This window comes from Saimiri boliviensis, chromosome 4 (genome assembly GCF_048565385.1).
Source record: "Saimiri boliviensis isolate mSaiBol1 chromosome 4, mSaiBol1.pri, whole genome shotgun sequence".
Taxonomy (NCBI): Eukaryota; Metazoa; Chordata; class Mammalia; order Primates; family Cebidae; genus Saimiri; species Saimiri boliviensis.
Window position 1 is genome coordinate 143400888 of NC_133452.1, and position 25238 is coordinate 143426125.

At 45.1% G+C, this 25238-nt stretch overlaps 1 protein-coding gene across 5 annotated transcripts in view; it reads left to right on the top strand.

Moving 5' to 3' along the window:
* Nucleotides 1–25238, top strand: part of CDYL (chromodomain Y like) — a 180166-nt gene that overhangs the window by 149914 nt on the left and 5014 nt on the right. For 3 of the 5 annotated variants that reach the window (XM_074398401.1, XM_074398398.1, XM_074398400.1), the window contains exons 3-6: nt 8629–8885; nt 10535–10707; nt 16253–16463; nt 24206–24349. In XM_074398401.1, coding sequence (XP_074254502.1) covers nt 8629–8885; nt 10535–10707; nt 16253–16463; nt 24206–24349 — 785 coding nt within the window. The remainder of the gene's footprint in view (nt 1–8628; nt 8886–10534; nt 10708–16252; nt 16464–24205; nt 24350–25238) is intronic. The other 2 variants (XM_074398402.1, XM_074398399.1) reach the window with 1 other exon arrangement.

Below are 25238 nucleotides of genomic sequence, written 5' to 3' on the forward strand. Positions count from 1 at the left end.
TTGATTTCTGTATCTTACAAAATTGCTTTCTAGGAATGTACCAATTTATGTATATGTGCCCTTTGCTAGCCTTTAGTTGCCATATTTAAAAGTTTTATAATCTGAAGGTAAAAAGAATGTGTCTTTCTTTTTTTACTCAGATCAGTTTTTTGTTTTAGTGTTTTCATTCCATCATTCAAATTTGATGTATGCATGGGGTGTGTGTGTGTGTGTGTGTGTGTGTGTGGTCTGTCTGTCTTTTGAGACGGAGTCTCACTCTGTCACCCAAGCTGGAGTCCAGTGGTGTGATCTTGGCTCACTGCTACCTCCATCTTCCAGGTTCAAGTGATTGTCCTGCTCAGCCTCTGGAGTAGCTGGGATTACAGGCATGTGCCACCATACCCAGCTAATTTTTGCATTGTTAGCAGAGACAAGAGTTTCACCGTGTTGACCAGGCTGGTCTCGAACTTCTTGACCTCGAGTGTTCCACCTGCCTTGGCCTCCCAAAATGCTGGATTATAGGCATGAGCCACTGCACCCAACCTTGTGTGTGGGCACAAAAGCCAGACCTGTTTTTTGGTCTGTTTATGCTTTGCAGTTATTAGTGCTTTAATGATAAAAAAAAAAATACTAGCCTTTGATTTGTGCAACTTTCCACTTTTATGTACTCAAATTTTTAACCTTTTTTCTGTCCTTTTTATGTTTAAGTTCTTCTTCATCTAGAAACTTTACATGTTTTTATGCTTTTTATTAAATAAGACTTTTGCTATTTATTAAATGGTTTATATCAGCTTGTTGATTTTTGATACATGTATCCTCATCATAGAAGCTATTCTTAGACTAACTCTAGCTCATCATTTTCCCCTGTGCTAGAACTGTGCTCTTCAAGTAGTTTTATAATGTACAACTAGTTAGGTATATTTTACTCATTATTCTTCCCCCAAAAATTTAGCTCGTCCTCCTGCTAAATCTTAACCACTGAGCTTTTTTGATTTGAAGTTTACTAGAATTCAGATTAACTTTACAGTATTTGATGTTGTCCAGAATCATGACATTCTCCCCTCCCCAACCTTTTTTTTTTCCTTTTTTCTTTTTCTTTTTTTTTTTTTTTTTTTTTGTCTTTCTGTATTTCTTAGTACAACTTGATGTTTTCTATTTGTTTATTCTTTTTTTTTTTTTTGAAGTTGTTTATTCCTAATTTTAGTTAGGGATTATGTGTGTGTATATTTTTAATGTGTGTTTATTTTCTAAATAGTTCCCAGAATCTAGAAATACTATTGTTTAGTGTATTTTTGCCATTCTTGCCCTTGAACTAAGCTATCTCACAACATCTTAAAATGCCCCTTGGCGTAAACCATCAAGCATTAATAAAGTAAGATTATGCTTCCATGAGTAATGGGTAAAATTGGTACGTGGTTTTGCTCTGTGGCATTTGTGTCTAGTCAGAGTTAAGTTATCTTTGCAAAATTGATTGGATGAATTTTCTTTCTTTTCTCTGTGTTCTGAGGCTGTTACTCCACAGTTATTCCTTAACCCGCCTAGCCTGAGAAACTGTTATAAGAGGTAATTCTTTAATGATTTTCTTTTTTCTCTTTCCTTTTTTTTCTTTCTGCTATATCAAAGATCAATCTTGAGAATTTATATTTTTCCAAAGAATAGTCATTTTTTTGAAGATTTTAATATATTTGTATAGTATGTACAAAGTGGTTTTTATTCATTTTTGTTAGGTTGGTATGAAAGCATGGGAGATACTGTTTCTGTGATGAGGCCAAGGAGTTACTACTGTCTATATTTAGTTAATTACACTTAATATGCAGTCTGTGCAGATTCCTTTTTACCCATATATGTACTGGTCTGATACTCTTCATTTCCTTTGTATATATTCAAGCTCCTGTCTGGTGGTGTTTTCCTTCTGTCTGAAGAACATTTTTTAACATTCCTTACGGTACAGGTCTACTAGTAACAAATTCTCTCAGCTTTTATCTACAAATGTGTGTTTGTTTCTCCTCTGTTTTTGAATGACATTTATGCTGCATATGTGCTGTGTATATAGGTTGGCTTTTTTTTTCTTTTTTTTCTTTTTTTTTACTTTATATACTTCAAAGGTGCCATTCCATTTTCTTCTGTCTTGTATACTTTCTGAATGTAAGTATTGAGTTGTTCTGTTATTCTCTCTGCAATCTTTTTGTTCTCAAGTTATCAGCAGATTATAATAGGCCTTGGTTTGGGGTTTGTGTGTGTCGTATTTATCATAATTGGTATTTTTTGAGCTTCTTGGATCTGTCAGCTTCTGGTTTTTATCAGACATTGGAAAATTTTCCACTACTATTTCTGCAAATATTTTACTTGAGCACACGTGCGCGCGCGCACACACACACACCCCCCTACCCCTTCTCTGAGGCTCAGATTACACATATGCTAAACTGCTTAATATTGTCCCACAGGGCACTCAGGCTCATTGTTTTTTTCTGTTTCTTCTCCTGTCATACTTCATTTTGGACAGAGCCTATTGCTGATCTTTGATTGTCTAATCTGTTAAAAATATCCAATGAAAGTTTTATTTATAGTCTTTCATTTCTGCATTATGGTCATGTTTTCCTTTAAATCCTTGAGCACATTGAGATTATTTATAACAGTTTTGAAGATGTTCTTTTCTGTTAATACTATCATCTCTCATTTTTAGTCTTTTTTAATTAACTGATTTAATTTTAGTCACTGGTTCTATTTTCCTGCTTCTTTGCTTTTCTAGTAATTTTTGGTTGGTTGCTAAACATTATGATTTACATTTTGGGGTGCTGGATTTTGTTGTATGCTTTTTTAAAGTATTAGATTTGTTCAGGCAGGAAATTGTTAGTTATTTATCACTATGATCCTTTCACATCTCGTTTTGAAGCTTTGTTAGTGCAGTTTTAAGTATTCTTTATTCTAGAGCTAGATCAGTTCCATTGCTGATATGTGCCTGATCCTGGGATCTCTCTACTGAATGCCTCATGTATTTGATGAAGTCTCTGCTCTGGCTGATGAGAACTTCCGGCCCTAGGCAAACTTGAGATTTTTCAGTTTCTAGGTCTCTGGTAATTGTTCTTTTCTCAAAAGTTGTTTGCTGCCCAGCCTTGTGGAGTCTTTCCCTGTGCATGATGAGATTGGTTCAGCTAAGACTCAAGGGGATCCCTAACCTCTTCTGGAACTTTTTGTCTGTGTAGTTCCCTCCTTTTCTGTATCATGCCTCACAAATTACTGCCTCCTGGGCCTCCCCCAAGTCATCTGTGCTAACACAGCATTTTTGCCAGCCATGTCTGGGTTTCCCCTTGCTGCACCTGCAGTGTGGCAGCTGCTCTTGGCGGAAAGGCGGATGGACTGTTAGGCTCACCATGTTTGTCTCCTTTCACTCTGGGAACATTGCCCCGCGCAACCTGTGGTCCCGTGCCTGCACACAGTTGTTTTGTGTATTTTATTCAGTTTCCTAGTTTTCAGTGGCAGGTGAAGAAGTACAGACACTGCTCTCTTAAGATGGCTAGTGAGTTTCACAAGTCACTGTTAGAGACTTGCACTTTTTGAAGCAGTGATGTTTAGCAGATCCACCATATGTATTTGAGGGTATCCTTTTTGTTCTTGGACATATTAAAATAAAATGAATTATTGGAAGAGATACCAAAATAGGTTTCTTTCCCAGTCAGATTTTATGTTAATAAATCCTAGGAAAGCCTTGGTAGTCTCTGAATCCAAATCTGTAAGGAACTCTGAGTTCAGAGAGGCAGCTTGTACTCCTGTGTTTGCATAAGAGTTGGTATTCCAGGGGAGTCACACTAATTTCCACAGTTTATTGGGGAGGGGGGGATTTTTTTTTTTTTTTCCGAATCTCAGTATTAACCTTTTGTTTATTCATTAGCAGCTAATTCTGCTCTGAGTTTTAGAGCTTACCATCCCTGACTTGGCTTGAGGTAATGAGCTGTGTGACCCTTGGCCAGTCACTTAGCTATTCGTCTCTAAATTGAGGGATCTGGACTAAAGGGACATGAAGGTCCCTTCCATGAATGTACTGAGTAAATATGTACTGAGTGTTGTGTGTTGAGGGATACATGAGTGGATAAGCCAGGCAAGAACCCTGCCCTTACGCAGCTTAGTGGAGTACATAGATGATACTATATAAATAAAAATAGAATGAGAAAGAACTTTCAGAGGTGCTTTGGAGAAAACAAACCAGGGTAATATGAAGTCCTGATGGGAGGGACGAGCTTTAAGATGTGGGGTCCAAGAAGGCCTGTCTGAGGTGCTAAAATGTTAGCTGCCATCCAGATGAGCAGAAGACACTGGCCATTTGAATGCCAGGTCATAGGTGTTCTAGGCAGATGGAAGAGCACGTGCAAAGGTCCTGATTTGGGCACAACCCTGGGTGGTGTGAGAACACTGTGGCTTGATTGTCTTGAGTGGTGGGCATATATGATGATCAGGGTAAACCTTGCTCAGTGCTGGTAATCTGTGACTGCAGGATTTGATCCTGCTGTGAAGACTTCTCTACCTAAATAGTACAGAGTTGTGTCACATGCTTGCACAGATGAGTAACAGGGAGTGCCAGGAATTACATTGGGTGGGGTGTGGTGAGTCTGAAAGGAGCAGGTACCTCACTGGCTCTAGGAGCCAACATGGTTTTAACACAGGAAGAAGAAGGCCAAGTTCAGTAGTCTTGGTCAGCATGAGCCAAAATGAATCCATTTTTAAATTTGCAGAACCACAGATAGTTCCGTAGGCACTGTCGCCTCAAAGAAAATGCTGAGCTTTTTCTAAGGCTTACATATAAAGGCTGCATGGACTCTGTGGCCTAGAAATCTTGCTTTGGTGGAAGGAAGCCACCAGGAAAACTGCTGGGAGAGTTTAAGGAGTGTATGCCTTTTACATAGAGAAAGGAAAGACACGGAAAGCAAGAGCAGTCAGAGATGGGGAGAGCAGACCCGAAGCCAGTCAGCTTTATCCTGGTGGGAGGCAGGTGTCCTAACCATTTGGGCTGCCATAACAAAACAGCATAAACTGGGTGGCTCATAAATATACAACAGAATTATTATGTTAATTATTCTCATAGTTCTGGAGAGAACCCTAAGATCAGGGTGCCAGCAGGTTCGGGGTCTGCTGAGGGCTCACTTCCTGGTTCACAAATAGCAACTTTACTGCATCCTTACATGGCAGAAGGCCCAGGGGGTCTCAGCCCTCATTTAGAAGGGCCCTAATCCCATTTATGAGGGCTCCACCGCCATGACCTAATCACCCCCAAAGGCCCCACCTCCTCAGAACATCACCTTTTCGGTGAGGATTTCACCACAGGGATTTGGGTGAAACACAGCATTTGGGCCATGGCACCAGCCCTTCCCTGTGTTGCCAGGATGCTTCTTTTTGTGCTTTGATACAGCAGTGATTAAAGATCCAGCCCAGGTTGAGGAGCTCTCACTTGGCATTACTAGCTGCTGGCATGTGTAGTCTGAAGGAACCCCCTTCTGAGAAGGCCCGGAGTCTCCACAACTGTCTCCTTTCCCAACATGCCACCACTGTGTCACGTGGCCTCTGCACAACATTGTTCCTGGTGTGATCTCTTCTTAGGCAGTTAAATCATTGCTATCGGCCCTCACCTAAGTGGCAATGTCTTCTCACCTGCACTTTTAAGAACTTGGGACCTGCACATGTGTGTTTTTTGTTGATTGGTTTTTTAGCTGTCTTTCACCAGTGGTATGGCTTTCGATCTTGACGCTGTAGTGAAGTATTGCCCACGTTTATGAATGGCCTCTCATCTCCCCCCACGTTACCTCTTCTGCATTCTCCTCCACCTCTGCAGCACATGTCCCTGCAGACACGTCCTCACTGCTGTGGCCTGCTCTCCTTCCTTTGAGGAAGCCAGTTTTTATTGACTTTCTGCTTCTCTGCTGCCTCCTGGCTCTGCGCCTGTGGCTCTCCCCAGCACTTCCCAATTGGCTTCAGCAGACTCACTCTCTGTCTCAGTCTTCCCTTGGGAGCTCATACCGTCAGTTCAGCCACTTCTGGCACCAACCCCAAGTACCTCTCTCCAACCCTGTCTTCCCTCCCCTGATCTAGATGTGCACTTCGGGCTGTGCACATCTCCACTGGGAGGCTCATCCTGGAGGAGACCAAGCGTCTCTCCCTCACCTTCTCCTTCAGCCACTCCACGCTGCCCTGTAGAAGCCCCTCTCCTGCTCCCCCGGGTTCATAGGTTCATAATCATCCAACATCCATTTCTCTAGACTCAGAAGGTTCCTGGCCATGTTGACTCTGGGTCCCAGGTGAATGGGTTGAAGAATGACGTGCAGAGGGAGAGGTGGAGACAGCAAGTGCAGGCAGGTGAGGCTGTGATGGGAGTGAGACTGCAGGACACAGCTGAGGGGAGGGACAGATTAGAAGAGAGGGTTTCTGAGGGAAGACAAGATGCAAATGTTTTTTGTTTTTTGTTTTTTGTTTTTTTTGAGACGGAGTTTCGCTCTTGTTACCCAGGCTGGAGTGCAATGGTGCGATCTCGGCTCACCACAACCTCCACCTCCTGGGTTCAGGCAATTCTCCTGCCTCAGCCTCCTGAGTAGCTGGGATTACAAGCACACGCCACCATGCCCAGCTAATTTTTGTATTTTTAGTAGAGACGGGGTTTCACCTTGTTGACCAGGATGGTCTCGATCCCTTGACCTCGTGATCCACCCGCCTCAGCCCCTCAAAGTGCTGGGATTACAGGCTTGAGCCACCGCGCCCGGCCTGCAAATGTTTTTAAACAAAGATGGGAGAAGGATCTGGTAGGGTGGCGGTTAAAAGAAAGAGAAAGTCTTCCCTGAGTTCCTCGGAAGAACTCAGCAACACCCTGGCTGACTGGTAACATCCAGTCCAGTGGTCTTCAGTTAGAACTATTCCAGGCTATAAGTCCTTTCGAAACTTACAGAGATTTGACAGCGTTGGGGTAGCAGAAGTCAGGATTATGTGTCACTCCATGGTTGGTCATACCGACGAGTCACTGAATAGTAGTGTGTATTCCGGTGCAGACTGGAAAATGAATTACAATGCAATCCTCCCGTAGCCCTGGGCTGCCATGCATCCTTGGGAAAGAACAGGAAGCTGTGTTCTGATAGAGGAGCTGTTCTAAGATATTGTCAAAGGAATAACCATGAGATGTAACAATGTATATCTCATGTATGTGTACAAGCAAGGCAACAATGTGTAAGATACAGCAAAACACTGTGTCTAGTGTACTGCCATCTGTGTTTTTAAAAGGGGGGTGGTGGTAATGGAGAAGTCTGTATTGATATTTTCTTGTTTGTCCATGGAGATACTCTGGAAGGGCCCCTGAGAAGCCAGCCCCAGTGGTTAAGAGGGCAGGGGGTCCTGTGCAAATAGGATCAGGTTGTGAAGGGCTTTTACCTTTATATCTTTTATATTTTTAGAACCATATATATGTATTATAACCTCTTTAAATTTTTCAGATATTTGATTTAAAAAAAAGCCTCTAGCAGTTAAGGTATTATTTCCAGCAGTTGAATGAAAGTCAAGTTGTTTTGCCAGGGAGTTTATTTGGCTCCTCTGACTGTCCATTTAGAGTTTTCTGGTGGCTTTGGTTTAATTTTATTTCACTTCAGAGGAAATATTTGATCCATAATTCTTCATGCTCCACTCTGAGAGAACTTCTACCATTGCTGATGTTACTAGTAAAGCCTGATCTTGTTTTCTTACACTTCTTTCCTTTTCTCCCCATCCACTCTGTACGTTCATCACCACATTAGATCATATTTGGACAATTCATATGGATAGGAGGATAATTATTTACGTTCTTAACCGGGCGCAGTGGTTCATGCCTGTACGTCTCAGCTGCTCAAGAGGCCAAGGTGGGAGGATCACTTGAGGCCAGGAGTTTGAGACCAGCCTGGGCAGCATAGCAAGACCCTATCTCAAGACCCCAGCAAAACATGGTTGCTGCTGCTGAGCTGTGACATATGAGGAAACATTGACAGGATGCTTTATGTGGTGGGAGAGAGGAGAGCTATCTGCAGCGGCTTGACAGGGCTCTTTGAAAAGATAGTGGAACTGGGACAAGTAGATGGACCTTCTGATAGTCCCCTTCCGAGGCTGTAAACAAAGAACTCAAGTGTCCCACAGGGGCAGTGGGCTGAAGTGGTGGCTGCCACACAGCTCATGACCTGCAGAGAAGGCTGGCTGCATCCGTGGGTCTATCCAGTTTATCTTGCCTTCAGAAAAAGAAGTTTCGACTAGATGGCCTTGACCCTAATAATAACATATTTTCTTGAATCGTTTTCCTTTCTTTCTTTCAGCTTCTCAAACTTGGAATAGATACTCCCCATGAAACCCATTCTCTCTTGATTCTGTCCTTTAAAAAAAATCTGCAACTGTATAGCTTCCTTTCAATAAGAACGTCTCCATCTTTATTTTTTAGGCAAGATAAACAAAAAAGTGATTTTCATGTCAGACTGAAAGAGAACAAGTGGCTTTAAAAGTAGACTTTGATTTCGTAAAGGTTCTAAGTTTTAATGCTCTTATATTGATACATTACATCCTAAGTGTGTAATGAACATTTTTATCCCAGTCAAAGATCGCATTAGGGAGTGAAGCGGTGGTGGGACATCACAGACTACTGTGATTTCAAACTCTCGGCAGGTTCATCGCCGTTCATGGATGCATTAACAGCCAATGGGACAACCAACATACAGACATCTGTTACAGGAGTGACCACCAGCAAAAGGAAATTTATTGACGACAGAAGAGACCAGCCTTTTGACAAGCGATTGCGTTTCAGCGTGAGGCAAACAGAAAGTGCCTACAGATACAGAGATATTGTGGTCAGGAAGCAGGATGGCTTCACCCACATCTTGTTATCCACAAAGTCCTCAGAGAATAACTCACTAAATCCAGAGGTGAGAGGCGCTCTTGGGCTGGCGTGGGCTTCGCGCTTCTGCCTGCCTGATTTCCGGGCCTGCTTGGCAGCATTGGCTCTTCCTGTGCTCTTTCTAAACCTCCTTTTGGGCCATCTTCCAATGCCCACTGGACGGGAGGGAACAGGGGAAATTTCTGGCTTTGCTCCTTGTCACGCCTCCGACGGCCATGAAGTCAGGATGCTTGGCGTGTGCTGAGTATCCATCCCCATTCTCCTGGGTGTGGGCTGTGATGGCACCCAGGGCTCTGTGCCTCTGTGGTTCACCTCCTGCCTGGAAGCTCTTCATCTGGCGGGCACGGGGCCTTCATGAAGGCACATGGAAAATGTGTGTGCACGCGCTTTGCTTTAGCTTTCCTCTGATTCTTAAAGGGTTCTTTGTGCAGAAAGAATTTAAATGCCCTGGGGGTCTCAGTCCCATCAGAATATTTATCATCTGGCCAGTCCCCAGGTATCATCAGAGGTTATAGCAGATCACACAGCTACAGGGATTTCCGCACATGCTTATTGCTGATAGTGCCTAGTAAGTAAGCTTTCCGGAACTGGCTGTTGGAAAGGTTAGAACATGAATGTCCTGAAGTGTAGAATTGGGGGTATTTGAACCTAACCTATACCTTACCAAAATTTTAAAGTCTAGTACTTTGTTTTCCACTTGTGAGTAGCTAGGTTGAGGGTTTTTTCCAGGCAAGAAAACCCAACTAAAGAAAGTGTGTGCATTTGGCCAGGGTCACATAACAAAGCAGGTCAAAGCTGGTCCTTGGTATATTTTTAGACTGCAGAGTCCCTTTATTGGTTATTTTTAAATGCTTCATGGAGATCATTTAAAATGATTTTATGCCCTAAAATTACCTGTCCATGCTCATGTGCTTGGACTTAACACACTTACACACCAAACTATTGAATTTCTGTCCCAAGTGTAATAGGGTGATTTTTAAAACAAAACAAAAATCAGTAGAACTGAAAGAGTTTCTTTCAACTGGTTTGAATATGCCACCTGCTGTCCAAACTGGAGAAATGCCCAGTGATGTAATAAGTAACTTGCCTTATCTAAGAGCCACAATGACTACAGAAATACTAAGATAATGTAGATTCTCATGTCTTTTTAATTATACACTAGTTATGTCGTTATATTTTACTCCATCCCCAGCATCTCAATCTCTGGTTACAGAAAATGAGACATGTACAAATTAATTAAAATCATGGTAGATATCAGTAACTGTATCAGGCTATGATGCGTTTTTCATAGATGGCAGATTATTCAATAACAAAATGCTTTTAGGCTGAGTGCAGTGGCTGATGCAGGTAATCCCAGCACTTTGGGAGGTCAAGGCAGGAGGATCACTTGAGCCCAAGAGTTCAAGATCAGCCAAACCCTTGTCTCTACAAAAAAAAAGTTGAAAAATTAGCCAGGCGTGATGGCACAAGCCTGTATTCCCAGCTACTCGGGAGGCTGAGGCGGGAGGATTGTTTGAGCCCAGGAGTTCGAGAGTGCAGTGAGCCTTGATTAAACCGCTACACGCTAACCCGAGCAGCGGAATAAGACTGTCTCAAAAAAAAAAAAAAAAAAAAAAAAAGCTTTAGGAGTTTACACCCAAAATATTCTTTGCCACTTTAACTTCTGGTGACTTTCAGGTAATGAGAGAAGTCCAGAGTGCTCTGAGCACGGCCGCTGCCGATGACAGCAAGCTTGTACTGCTCAGCGCCGTGGGCAGCGTCTTCTGTTGTGGACTTGACTTTATTTATTTTATACGACGTTTGACAGATGACAGGAAAAGAGAAAGCACTAAAATGGCAGAAGCTATCAGGTATGTAAAAGTGATGTTTTTTAAACGTCGGTTGGGTGTTTTGTTTTTGGTGTACCAATCCTGATAGAATGGGCCTGACCAAGCCTCAAGAATAAAATGTACATCTTCTTCATGTTCATGGACAGACACCAGCAGCAAAATTAATTAAGTCATCTCTTTTCTATCTTGTCTGTGGGCCTGGCATAAATTACTACTTGCCTTGGGCAAATAGCTGATTTCAAGGTTGGTTTAAACCCAGAAAGTGTTCAGGGAGTGTTCTAATGATTAGAATACATGATAATATATAGCTGCAGTTCCTATTATTTGTGCCATGAGTATGTTCTATCTTCAACTGTTAAAAGATCGCTTCCAATTTGCTTGACTGTGAAGTAAATTGTCTAGCCTTTATGACGGGCTAGCTCCATACCATCACATGGAAAGGTTTTTTTCTTTTTTTTTTTTCCTTTTAGCACAAGCAGTGCACATTCTTGTCAGGTTCGTCCCAAGTTCCAACCGCACAGAGACCTAGATAGTAGGGAACAAAAAGAACAAGTCCTCCTTCTCCCCCAGCCCCTCACAGTATCCAGTGTTCATTTGTTGTGTGTCTTCCCCAACCTTGTTCTAAATATTTTGCCGTTTTCAGTTTAATTTTTTAGATTTATTTTTAAATTCACAAATAAAAATTGTATATACTTTTAGTGTGCAACATGATGGATGGAAACACGAATACATTGTGGAATGGTTAAATCAAGCTAATTAACGTGCGTTTTGTGTGTGTGGTGAGAACACTTAAAATCTCAGCAGTTTTCAAGCATAAATTACGTTAATCTTGGCCACCATGATGTACAATAGATGTCTTGATCTAAACATTTTTGAATATTTCTTTCATATATACACACAAATAATATAAATTTAGTTCTGTTATTGCATGTGACAATATGACTTTGAGGTATTTCTATTTCCTTGATTGTTGCATTTTCCCCTGCTATACGATAAGAGTACGAAAAACTTTCCCTGAAACACGTAATTCTGCTAATAGCATACCCCCTCATTTGTCATGCTAATCACTCTGTGTATAATTAGAAGTGTCTGATTTTTTGGAGATGGATTTTATTTGAAGTGCATGAAACCTAGTCACCAACCAGAAAGTTGGCTGTGCTTCTCTCCCCTCCTCCCTAAAATGACATATCCCCAGGTAGCCCCCCAAAATCTCTTGTGCTTGCCTTTTCAACTTATAGAGGATGAAAAATGAAAGAAACATAGACTTGCAAACTGGCAACAAAGTAAGTTGGATCTTTTCCAAAATCCCAGATTTCTAAGGGCTGAAGTTGAACTACTTTGGATAGTTACTAGGCTCCAAACTGAGCACTTTTCTTGGGGCACTGGGCTTTCTAGCACCTAAACCCTTCTAGAGCTCACATAGCAGGATTGGTGGGGGGCTCTTTGTTCTGTTTTGGTGAGTCTGGGGTGGGCAGGGACGTCGTTCCTTGACTGACACCAAAATGGCTCTGATGGGCACCGCCCAAGCAGCCGCATGGCAGGAGCCTGGAACCTACACATCAGGGTTGCAGGGTTGCAGGGTTGCCTTGGCCTTTCATAACATATTTAATTATTTTCAGAATTTTTATATTTTCTCATACCGTGTACACATGTATTTAGGAGGTTATCTATTCCTTAATCTTTTGAATGTTACCTTTTACGGGCTATCATATGATGTGTGGTTTTTTTGCAGAAGTAGTTTGAAATTTTATAATCTAATCTTATTAAGTATTGTTTCTGATCTAGAGGATTTCATCCCTGGGGTACACTAGGTGGGACCATCTTGTTCTTCAGTTTAAGATTAAACCACTTGATCTATCTCATAATTCCTTGTCTGACTCTCAGCCCCTCTAAGACATTTTCATTATTATCCATTCAGGATGAATTCCATGAACTTAACTTTTATTTTTACAATACAGACCACCATGCCTCATATGGTCACGGTGTATATTCTCCATGATATCACTATGAATGTACACACAATATTGTGCTTTTTGGTAGCTCTGCGGTAATAAGAAAATCGGATGTGTCAGCCAGTACCTTCTGGGTCCTGGCTCCGTTGTCCCGTGTAGACTTCTCCCTGGCTCCACTCGTGAGCCCTGCTGGTGCCTCGCCAAGTGCCGCTCACTTCTCTCTTCAGTGTGGAATTCCCTGGTACAGGGGCTGTGGGCTTGTGGTGTTGGGATTAGTAAAAGCAGAGGAAAGCTAGATCAAGTCGGTTTAAGTGGGGATTTTCTTTGTTGAACTTTATGTAACTTTAAAAGTTCATTTTCATCAGGTACCTGCTCACTCTACTCTCCCTACTCCCCACAAAAAGCTGGATTGCTATTCTTGTGAAGAGTCAAGTCCTGCTCCAGGAAAACCCACTTGTTTCTTCTTTATGTGACTATATTTTTGTCAATGTGAATTTTCCTTAATATACTCTGTCAATATCAGAAAAATAATTAGTTACACCAGATTCACTTAACCTTTCTTCTTATTTGCATTTAAATTAATTTTTATATCGATAAAAGCTCTTCCTGTGTATATCTTTCATTTCTCTGATGTCTCGTCTCAAGTTCCTTAAAACTTGGAGGCAAAGCACTTCATTGTAGCAAGTTTCCAAAGGAAAAGCGGGAAACAGGAAGATGAGGATTCATATTAGATGACCAGGCATCTAGAGCAGCTAACTTTGTTACAAGGATGGGTGGTTTGCAGTTTGCAGAATAATTGTAACAAAAATATTCAGCACATTCATGATCAGAACAAAATTATTTCAAGTCCATTGACAACATTAGGCTTTTGAAGTCTGCAGGAACTAATAACTGCCGCTAGGTGTCAAGGACCAGGAGCCTCCTCTGGGTATCAACCTCCAGAAGTGAGGCATCTTCTTTCTCCCACAGAGGGAGACCGGTCGGCCCTGCCCAAGCAGTGCCGCAGAGGCAAGAAGATTCAGGAGAGAACAAAGTGAGCCAGTAAACATGCCCCAACACCCTGACCTTTACCCCACTCAGTCCTTCAATTGAAGATGACATTGAAATGAGGGGAGACCTCAGCCTTGGAAAGGCAGCACACACTACAGGCTTAATTATGAAGTCTTTTTAGACTGATTTTGTGGCAAATACCAGCCTCCTTCCCTGCCATACCCAAAAACAGCCTTGAATTCAGCTCAGAAACAATTCCAAAGAAATGAATTTAAATTCAGTACATGGCATGGCACACATTTGAGTGTTCATATGTTTTGATTTTAAGTTTAAAACACACTTGGTTGAAGCCCACAGAAGCGGGGGCTGCTCGGGAGAGGACTGTCCCAGGCTTGAAGGCAGCCCCTGCCTCGCCTCTGGTGCCTTATGCCTTGATTTGCAGCTTTCATGGTTAAGCCTGCATGGTCCTGGGAAGTTTCCACTAGGCAAAAAAGCATTTCTGTAAAGGTTTTCCTTTTTAAAACAAAATGAGTCTCTGTGTGGACCATGTTGATTTCTGGCATCTCAGGGCTCACTATTCGGAATGCCCAGTTCCCATCCCCTGAAAAGGGAAGGTGATCTTTGCTCCAGAGCATGCTGGCTCATTCCTACCCTGCCCAGAAAGAACCACCAGCTTTAGGTGAAGTCACCATTCCGGGCAAAATAAAAAGTAAGATTTCAGTTCCAAAAAAAGCCTTCCGCCTAGTCAAAATCTAAGTTTTGACTTAACGGTACCTATTAATATTTTAGAAGCAGGGTTTTTTTATACAAATACATGGGTAGGGGGACAAGGATATATGAAATAATTCCTTTTACTGTTTCTTTATAGAATTATCTTTTTATTACCTTGATTTTGAACATCTCTTTTATGTTAATTTATCGCCCCATTTGTGGTTTCCAGATGTCCGCCTGGGCAGCTGCTGTAATATTTTGCCTTCTGTTCCATGCGGTACATGAAAGTGGAGCTACTCACATTTGGAAACGGCTGCTCCTTATCATGGAGACAGTTCAGCAGTTTTACCTTTTCATGAGTCATCAGTTACTGGGCCTAGGAAATGTATTTCCATCTTGTGTCATTGACCCCAAATCCTCAAAAGATGACACAAGTGAAATAGCTTCATGTAGTTCTTCTAGGCTATTTCAAGAGCTGCTTAAAAGGTTATCTGACACTCTGTATCATTAAACCCCAGTGTGATCTTTCTAACAATGCCTCAGGCTCTCTCATTTAGAGAGACTTAGTGTAACTCATTCATTTGAGTTAATCCTTGCTCAGTGCAAAGATTCCACAAACCTTGGGGGCAAGAACTGAGGTCCAGCAGCTAAACTATCCAATTCCTCACTCTCCTGTTCACACACACCCCTCTTCACCTCCCCAACCTGCCCCCTCCAAAAATAGGTGTCATTCATCAGTATCTCAGTATTCTCAGTATCTCAGGGAGTTGAGCAGGTGATGCCGAGTCATGATTTTCAGAGAAGATCTGAACAGATTGCTCTGGTTTTAGATTGCTGAATTGTAGAGAGCATCTAGGTTGTTATTTTCAGTATTAAAGATGGGGGTCAGATTTAGAATCCAGCAAGTCAGAAGCTGTACTTACTCTGCAGTTCTGATCTAGAGCTCAGGCTGCACTAGAGGGACTGTCTTGTGTTCATCCTTTTCTCTACTGTGTGAAATCATAAGAAGAAACAACCTCTGAGCCTAAAATCAGCTTCTAGTATTGAGAAGAAAATGCACATTCCCAAAGTGGTATGACACCAACCTACCCTAAATTGAAAAGCAGCCTACTTTTCCAGCCTGATCTAAAGCAAATCCCAGAATAGCATTTGCTTGATTTATGAAACCTCCATCCGGGGCAAGTCTGCCTCACTCCTGACCCCACCGTCCCTCCGAACTCCTGCTGCAGCCGTATCCTCCAGCCCTCGGTGGAGCAGGATGTGGGTACAGGCCTGGGCTCTGTGCTGTTTGCTCTTCTCATTTGCGGGTCTCATATCTTGAGCCAGCCTGTGAGACTCTTGTCTCTGTATTCCTGTTCAGTCCACTTCATGTAAACTCAGGAAATAGCAATTATTGCCAGATAATCAGTGAGCTGTCTGAAACTGTGAGCCAAGGCCAGACCCAGATGCCAGAGTTTTTGTTACCCCTGGTCCAACACCAGGCAGTCATAGTATGCCCTGGGCCAGATTTCCTCCACGACAGCTTCTTGATTGGTCTTATGAAGCCCAGAATATATATTGGGCTCTTGTGTCTTCGAGGGAGGACAGGTTGGGGAACCAGATGTGGTGTTCGTACATCCCGAGAGCTACCTGCAAATGCTAGCACAGCTCATGGCTGCATGTTGCCCATGGCCTTCACGTAGGTCCTGTAGCAACAGCTACCACATGCGTGGACTTCAGGCTGTCACCAAACCTTTACGACACATAGTAAATAAGTTTAGGGTCCACAACGGCTGGGGAAGGCCTCAAACAAATCTCAAGTCTTTATGATTTCCGCAGCGTTTACATCTTGGTAAATTCAGTTCCATAATAGACTTTTCCTTTGCTCAGATATGCAATGTTTTGAGTAATTCCCCATTTATTTTTCATTTTAGAAACTTCGTGAATACTTTCATTCAATTTAAGAAGCCCATTATTGTAGCAGTCAATGGCCCGGCCATTGGGCTAGGAGCATCTATATTGCCTCTTTGTGATGTGGTTTGGGCTAACGAAAAGGCTTGGTTTCAAACACCCTATACTACCTTCGGACAGAGTCCAGATGGCTGTTCTACCGTTATGTTTCCCAAGATAATGGGAGGAGCATCTGTGAGTACCTTTTAAAAAAAAAAATCATTCTAGAAAGCTTCCTGAAGAAATCTAGTTTGGTTATTGTTTTTCTAAAGCTGTACAGTGTGTCATTCTGTGGGGACTTTGCATCTTGTCATTCAGATTTGGGGTCATAGATGTTGTTGACACTGTCTTTGCATCATTCCCTAGAGAAGGACTTCATTCACTGAGGAGCCTACCACTTTGCATAATTCTCACTGATATCTACTGTTAGTAAATACCCGGTCTGTAACCCAGCCAACAATTTGCAATCCAAATTAGTTCTTCACCTAATAACTTAAAAGCTGCACTTTTAAGAGAAGGCACTTTTAAGAGGGACCAAAGTTACATAGGATTAGAGGGTTGTTTTCCATATAATTGTGTGCTTTTATTTCTTTAACTGTTTAATCCGTTCATTATAATAGTTTGTGTCTGTATTATAGCTTGTGATTTATCAAGCAGTTATTCACATCTTATTCCCTAGTCCTTGATATAGGGCAGGAGGTGGTGTCACAAATCAGGTTCTCCAGAAGCTGACACTGAGATGAGTTTGGCACGTGGAGAATTAGCAAGTAGTCACTACCTGTAGAAGGGATGGGGAGGAAGCAGGACTGGACAGAGGAATAAATCAAAGTGATACTATGTCCATTGTCCTTGGGCATGGGATGCACGGGAAGCATTGTGCCCTGAATGAGGTGGCACCCTGCAGCTGAGGACATCCCTGAAGGCACCTTACGGCTGTCCGCTAACAGCAGCACCTGCAGCCAGGTAGCCAGGCCTCCCCAGGAGGGATCATGGCAGCCCAGTTCCATGTCCACCACAATTCACCCCAGTGCCGTTCAGATCCACCCCTTCGTGCACATTTTGGGGGTCAGCTTCTTCAGGTTCCAAGGGGCTTTCTTCATGGGAGAAACTTAGAGGATTAGGCAGCAATAACTTGCAGGCCAGAACCTGGAATGTTATCATCAGTGGGTGAAAGCATGGTGAGAAAAAGGATATTTGCATCCTCTCATTATCTGTAGTGGGAAAGATGGTAACTTTACAGTGGAGAAACCTGGCAGGTACCAGCTTGCTGAGTGATCAGAGTTCACAGATACAAGACAGAAGCCAACAGGAGACACTGAAGGGAACGCAGCCTTCGTCACTGCGTGGGATTCCTGCTGAAGGTGCAGCAGCTCAGGCTCATCATGAGGAACGTCAGGCCCAGACTGGAAGGCAGTCTGCAGACGCACACAGCACTCCTCCAGAGCGCCAAGGTCGGAGAAGACGTGGAAAGACTGAGGAACCGTCTCAGACTGGAGGAGGCCAGTGACATGGAGGGGACCTGACAGCTCAGAACATCAGGGACCCTGGGTGGGCTCCTGGACCAGAGAAAGGACAAGAGTGGGAAGGCTGGTGAAATTCACATTGTGTTTGTTGCTGACTGAATAGCACATTGTCAGCGGCTTTGGTCATCCTAAGATGTTATGTAACATTTTAACCTAGGGAGAGTTGTGTGAAGGTAGATGAGAACGCTGTGCTACTTTAGTCATTGTTCTGTGCATCTAAATGTATTTGAAAACCAGAACATTTAAAATAAAGAAATGCAAGAGAGGAGCAGGAAGGTGGATAGGCCAGACTGCAGCCCCCAGTGCCGCACTGGTCTCTGAGCGGCCCTGCTCCTCACCATCTCACTTCTCAGGCTAGATTCCCTCACCCAAGCCTCCCACCTCTGCTCAGTGGCCACCCTCATACTGATACTCACCCCCATTAGCTCTGTGGCCTGCTCACTGTGCCCAGCTCAGAGTCGCTGCACTTGTCCACCTGACTGTCCTAGTTGATCAGGGAGTACCAAGCGGCACCTGCCTCCACCCCATTTCCCAGGCTGTGTGTCCTTCCGTATAAAGCGTCTTTGTACTGTATATGCTACAAATCAGAAGATGCTGCTCACCACCATGGAGCCACCTCCAAACTGGCACCTCTCAGGCCGTGCCGATGCCTAACCAGGCTGGCAGCTGCTGCAGGTGCTGTATGTGACTCAGCCACAGGACTCTAGGGGGCCAGTGTTAGTCTAACCTCGATCCGCTTTTCCTCCTACACCAGGGGGTGACCAGGTGTGTCCTCCATTGGGGGCATTTTCCTCACCACGTTCGCTTCCCGACCCTGTTGGATGAGGCTCTGGTGAACTTCCTGTCCCCTTTTTGGCTTGCCCACCTACCCATTGAGCCGACCCCCACACAGGCCACACTCAGTCACAGGGAGTCTCCCCCATAGCTGTAGGTGTGAGCTGAGGCAGGGCACGGGTACAGCAGAGCCGGCGATGCAGAGGTCTGGTGGTTACGCAGGGGTGTAGGCTGCCTCCCTGTGCCCTCTGGGGCTTGCCGAGCCCAGCTGCGTGTCCACCACAGTCCCTGCCTGACCTTGTGCCTGTGGGGCTGATGGCATTCAGCTTGTGGTGGTCACTTCCTACGTGGTCACGTGGGGTCCCATGGTCAGACGCTCTGCCTCTCCCAGGCCCAGTCAGCACTCCAGGCATGTGCTTCCCTGCTGTGGATGGTCCCACAGGCTGTGCTGCCCTCTTCCTTCTGGCTGTGCTGCCCTCCTCCCTCTGGCACTGACCACAGGCCCCATATGCATCTTGTCCCACTCCTCCCTAGCCAGCCCTGGCCTTTCAGTCTCACTCAGCAGGGCCTCCACCTCCCTCAGGCTTCCAGGAGCCAACCCAGCAGCCAGGCCACACCTTACCTGGGAACCTACCAGGGGTAGGTAAATCAGTATCCCAGGAGAGCTCCCAAGTCAGTGAACCCTCCTATCCAACTTGTGGTTGGGCCTCGGGGTGGGCGCCCTGAGAATCCAGGCCCTCGTATCTTCTCACAGCTCCCAACTGCACCCCTGGCTAGGTCTTGAAACCCCTTTCAGGGAAGAGGCAAGTTACAGGCCTGATAGCAGAAGGGTTAGGGCAGGTTTTGGGGGGCAATGTTGACTTGCTGAGAGGTATTTGCCTTATCTTCTAGCAAGGGGGATCTGATAGGGCTGGGTGGGCCATGTCTCTAGGCTCAGGGGGTCAGAGGAAGCTGGAGTTAGGGGCATTTACCCAGAAGCAGCCATACCAAGTTATAGGGTGCCTCCCTGCCCGTCACAAGCTGACCTTCCTCCAGTGGCTGATTTACGGGTAGAGCTGGACCACGGCAACTTGCTGGCAAGTCCAGGGGCCAGGGCTGAGTCTCAACCCCCTCTGCTGCTTGCTACCAGCTGCCCCTCTGCTTTCACCCTTACCTGTGAGAGTGTTAGCACGTGGATGGCCACCTGGGCCAGGTGCTGCGGCTTTTCCACCTGACCTGTTGGTGGGGCGGGCATCCTCGTTGCCAGCTGGAGAGCCATGCAGTTTCAAAATCCTTCTCCTCACCCTCGTGTCCACTCCCCCCATCACAAGGTAGTTTCTCTGGAAGCCGAGGTGGATTTGGGAAGCCAGTTTGGTAGATTGGGTGCCAACATCCGTGGAAGGGCAGAGAGGGAGCAGGACTGGGCAGAGCTAACTGGCAGGGAGCTCTGGAACCATGTGGCCTCACAGTGGTTCCAGGTACCCCAATGCAGTTGACCGTGGGGTAGGCAGCCCTGGGAAGAGTGGTCCATGGGGAAGAACTGAGGAGCTCCCCATTGCCTGCTGGCAGCACTTCCCACAGCAGGTAGCTTGCTTGGCTGGGAACGTGGGTGGTTTATCCAAGTTGTTTGCTTTGTCCTTTACACCAGGCTGCACATTCCCGACACCACCGGATGGACTCTCCTGGTAAAAAGTGATTATCAGTGAAATAAGTTCATTGTGGCAATTACTGTAAGCTAGACTGTGTCCTGCCAATTACCCTTTCCTGGCAGGAAAGAATCATCATTCTCCAGGACATCTTGTGAAGCTCATTTTGAGTTACTTATCTAGAGGAGATTGAGATCTGGGATTCTGACCTCTCCCACTGTGTCGATATGTGGTGTCGGTGCAGATGTGGGGCAAATATTCAACCAACTTGATGTTCAGGCAAATTTTGACCAAAGGGATTTTGGAAGTGGAGCCCTGGGGCTAAATGCTGCTGGGGAGTAGAGGTCTCAGAGTTCACCGTGCCCAGAAAGGTCCATGGGGCTTGAAGTCATCATTTCATAATGAATTCCAGCCCTCCGGCCAGTGGCGTTTCTCCCACTCTACAAGTCTTGACAGATCTTTACTTTTTGCTTCCTCTTGTAATGTACTGGTGCTTCTTCAGCTGCTGTTTTCAACTGGGGCAATTGCACCCACCCCCACTTCGCCCTTGGGGGACACATCTGAGGGGCAGTGTCTGGAGACAGTTCGGTTGTCACATATGAGGAGATGGCCATTAGCAGAGGCCAGGGTGCTGCTCAGCACTCTGCATAGCACACAAGACGGCCCTGCTCAGCACCCTCCATAGCACACAGAACAGCCCCCACACCAAAGAACAGTCCAGCCCAGAATGTTCCTGGTGCCCTGGGGGAGAAACGCTGCTTTAACCCAAGAGCAAAGAGCCCACATTTCACTCAGTGTGAATTCTACACTTTCTGAGCAGAGTATTTGATGAAGCCTCTCTACAGAAAATAATAAACGCCGTTCAGGTGACTTGTGTTATGACAACTCTGGTTGAAAGTGACTAGGCAAATGATGTAAATGACGTGGATCCTTTCATGAGCCTTTGGTGTATTTGAGCTTGCAGCAGCCTGAGGCAAGACTGGGACGAGTGTGGTTTTCCCCCACTTTGCATGTGCAGAGCTCTGCCAGGCGGATAAGCTAAAGGGATCACATCATCAGGATAAAAAGAACATGCAAATGATACAGGCTGTGTGGCCTCTCCTTTCCTACAGTGTCTGCTGCAGGCACACAGCTGTAGGCACGGGCTACGTAAAAATCAGCCGAGGAGTCTCTTCCACTTTAGCCTTCCTAGTGCCCAATAGACGGCGCAGAGAACGGCGCCATCAGACACCCACAGGCTCCCATGTGGAAGTCTTGCAGCTCTCAGGAGAGGGCCTGCTGGGATGTAAAGCTGGAGAATGCCCTGCAAGTGCCTGAGGGCCTCACCCCAAGCTCACCCTTGAGAGCCGCCTCTTGGGGACTTTAGAGACTGACCTGATGGAGTAGGTGGTACCCTGTGCCACAGCTGTCCCCATAAGGCAGGAGATCCTCGGATCTACTCTGCTCATACTGGGCCCGTTTCCTCACCGCCCCTCCTGCTGTACTCTGACCAGACAGACGTCTGCAAAGATGTCTCTGTTTCACTTTCCTCCGGCATTTCTCATTTCTCTGGATGGTTTCATGATAACCTTTTTTAATAGTTGGACAACTTTGACCACACCATGGGGTGATGTAGGTTGTCTACAGGGAGTCCCTGTGCACTCGGCCATCTCAGAACATGTTGGTTGGTCAGGTTCCCACTGACCGCATCTGTGTGAATCTTATTCGGGTAGAAGTCTGACACCTCTCATTTTAAAACTACTGAAAATAGTGTGTATAAGAATGTGCTCACACACATTGAGTATATTTAATCCTACAAGGGAGCTTTTTTTTTTTTTTTAGTTTTTTTTTTTAGTGACTGTCATTCAGACCAGCTCACTGGCCGTGTTTAAGTAAGCAAGCATTAACAACCTAGAGTGAGCCCTGTCATTTTTGCTCTTGAGTAAATTGAGAAGTGCCCTTGGTTGTCCCGTACTTTGAACCACCTGGAATGGAGAACACTGAAGGTAGGGAAAGGATCTCCAGGGACAAGCAGGCATGGAGCCAGCAGGGACAGGGAGGAAGGCTGACTGCCGCAAGTGAGTGCTGAGCAGAGAGAAGGGCCATTCTTGGCTGGCATCAGGCCCAAGAGAGTCAAGAAAGGGGGGATGAGAGAGAGAGAGACAGGGGAGAGAACAGTGGTGGGGCTGTAAATTGACCTCCACGTGGCAGAAAATAAAGTTGGAAGAATTGAGTGGGGCAGACAGCCAGGGCCCTGCAGGAGGGGCTGGAGAGTAAACTGAGGACCCCTCCCCTTCGTGATTCAGCCAGGCATAAGGCTTGGTGGGGTCACTTGCCTCCGCTGCCTGAGTAAGGCTCTGCTAAGCTGGTCCTGAGAACATACTTCATCCTTAACTTCAGGGGTTTGGCTCTAGTGTCCTCACTCTATGCTGAGAATGAAAGAAACATGGTCTAGGAGAGGAAAACCCCACAGCATGGAGCACCTCCTGCGGCGGCCACAGCCTGGAGCCCCGCTCCCCTTCCTGCTGCATTTGGGTCTGCCGTTAGAAGAGCCATTGCAACTGCCAACAGTCAGGTCACGTTTCTTCTTTGTTTATGGACCATCTTTTCACTGAGAAGAAGTTGTTCTGTTCAGGGATTTCATAGAGCTTCTCCAGACTCTTCAAACACTCATGACTGCATCCAAGTTGTAGCTCCAATGGCAGACTCCAATTTGGGAGATCATTAAGAACCTTGCAAACCCTTGTGAGAAGCCTGTCCCTGGTCTTGTTTTCCAGCCTCTGCCTTTGTGGGAGGGGCAGTGAGTCAGCCACGTGTTTGCTTTGCTGGTTCTGCCTGTATGCACTCCAAGCCATGCATTTCACATACAGTAAACGGCATCGAGACATTGGCAAGAGGCGTATGGGTGTCTTTACAGTGTCTTAGTGATGTCAGAGCCTTTTCTCTTCCGTGATATTGCCCCTTTGGGAAATGGAAGCCACCTACCAAAACTGTGTTTTACCAAAGCCCCCAGGAGCTCATGGTCAAGGCTTTGTGACCATCAGAGTTGTTAGGAAGGTTAACCAGACAAGATAAGTGACAGACTGGAAATTGTCCCTTCAGGCCAGTGTGGAGTTTCTTCATCAAACATGCATGCACCTCACCCCGCCATATTTCGGCATCTGCGAGCCTGTCATTTGGATGATGTAAAATCCATACATGTTGTGCTGAGACCTTAAAGGTGATCTTGTTAAGTCTCATGTATTATAAAAAGTGATCTAGAATTCAGGACAAGGTTAAAAGTAATTTCATATCTACACTTTTTTTTTTTTAAAGGAAAACTAACGTTGGTTTTCTCCATTGAGCCATGTAAGGTAACTATGGCCAGCCTCTCAAGCCAGCCTTGGCCATAGTTACCTCACATGGTAATCCTGGACACATTCAAGCCCTAGATAGTTCTGTCTTTTCATAACCAAGCAATACAGTGCAGCCTGTAAGGTACACTCTGGCAGAAACAGTCACTGCCATTAGAATATTTTCTCTGTATATTAAAAAGTCACCATAGGCTTCCCAGATAAAGAAAATGTTTGGTAGGAGTTCTATGCCTGGTTCAAATCCTTAAAATTAGAAGTTGCCTGACTTTGCATATGCTGATTTTCCTGGATTATTTTGTGTGTTCAAAAAGCTCACGTGTGGGAAGGGCTGGCATTGGGCGGGGAGGGCAGGTGGAGGAGAGGAAGTTGTACCAGTAACTTTTTAAATGAATGGCAAAAAGACCTTTTCTATCTTAGATTTCTTTATTGAGTCCCTGTGATTCTATAGTAGATTGTAAGATAAGCCTTTTTTGCGTTCCTTTTTAAGAAAAAAGTCAGCCTGATGTATTACTTTCCCACTGCCCAGCTGACTCCGCTTTGCACAGGGTCTGTTCCTTGTGCCGCGTTTTCCCCATGGGACTGTTGTTTGCAAATGTCTCTCTTTAGTGTGGAATTTAAGGGATGGGTCTTCCCCACTGGCCTCCCACCCCATTTCATATTACATCCACTCTTCTTCTTTGCAGGCAAATGAGATGCTGCTGAGCGGGCGGAAGCTGACGGCGCAGGAGGCGTGTGGCAAGGGCCTGGTCTCCCAGGTGTTTTGGCCCGGGACGTTCACTCAGGAAGTGATGGTTCGCATTAAGGAGCTTGCCTCGTGCAACCCAGTTGTACGTCTAATTGTTTCTGTTACACATTACTTTTTAAAAAATAGCACCTTTTCCCCCAGAGAACTCACAAATTTGCCATTATTCCTAAGTCCTTCACGTTTGTCCTCAGCAGAGCACCTTCCCTTAAGACCTGCCAGAAGGTACTGCTGCCACTACTGCCCTGTGCTCGCCTTGCCTTCCCTTTGCAAATACTCAAGAACCACAGAAGTGGACTACAGTCTGAAATGTTAGCAAGTTAGCAAATGTCCTGTGAAAGTCAACAACAACCAACATGGATACAATTCTTTACTGTCTCCAAAACCTCTCAGTCACATTGTTAGCTTCTCCCCACTTTCTCCGCAGTGGGCCTAAGGTGGTGGTGGTGGTGGTGGTGGTGGTGGTGGTGTTTTGTAAGATGGAGTCTCACTCTGTCGCCCAGGTTTGAGCACAGTGGGGTGTGATCTCGGCTCACTGTAGCCTCAACTTCCTGGGTTCAAGTGATGCCTGTGCTTCAGTCTCCCACGTAGCTGGGACTACAGACACGTGCCACCACGCCTGGATTATTTTTGTATTTTTAGTAGAGACAGAGCCTTACCATGTTGGCTAGTCTGGTCTTGAACTCCTAACCTCAACTTGATCTACCTGACTTGGCCTCCTAAAGTGCTGGGATTACAGGTGTGAGCCTCTGTGTTTGACCTCCTAAGTTTTTGTTGAGTAAATATGCTGAATAGCCCAGGCATGGTGGCTTATGCCTATAATCCCAGCATGTTGGGAGGCCAAGGCAGGTGGATCACTTTAGGTCAGGAGTTTGAGACCAGCCTGGCCAATACGGTGAGACCCCCCGTCTACTAAAAATACAAAAATTAGCTGGGCTTAGTGGCGCACACTTGTATCCCAGCTACTCAGGAGG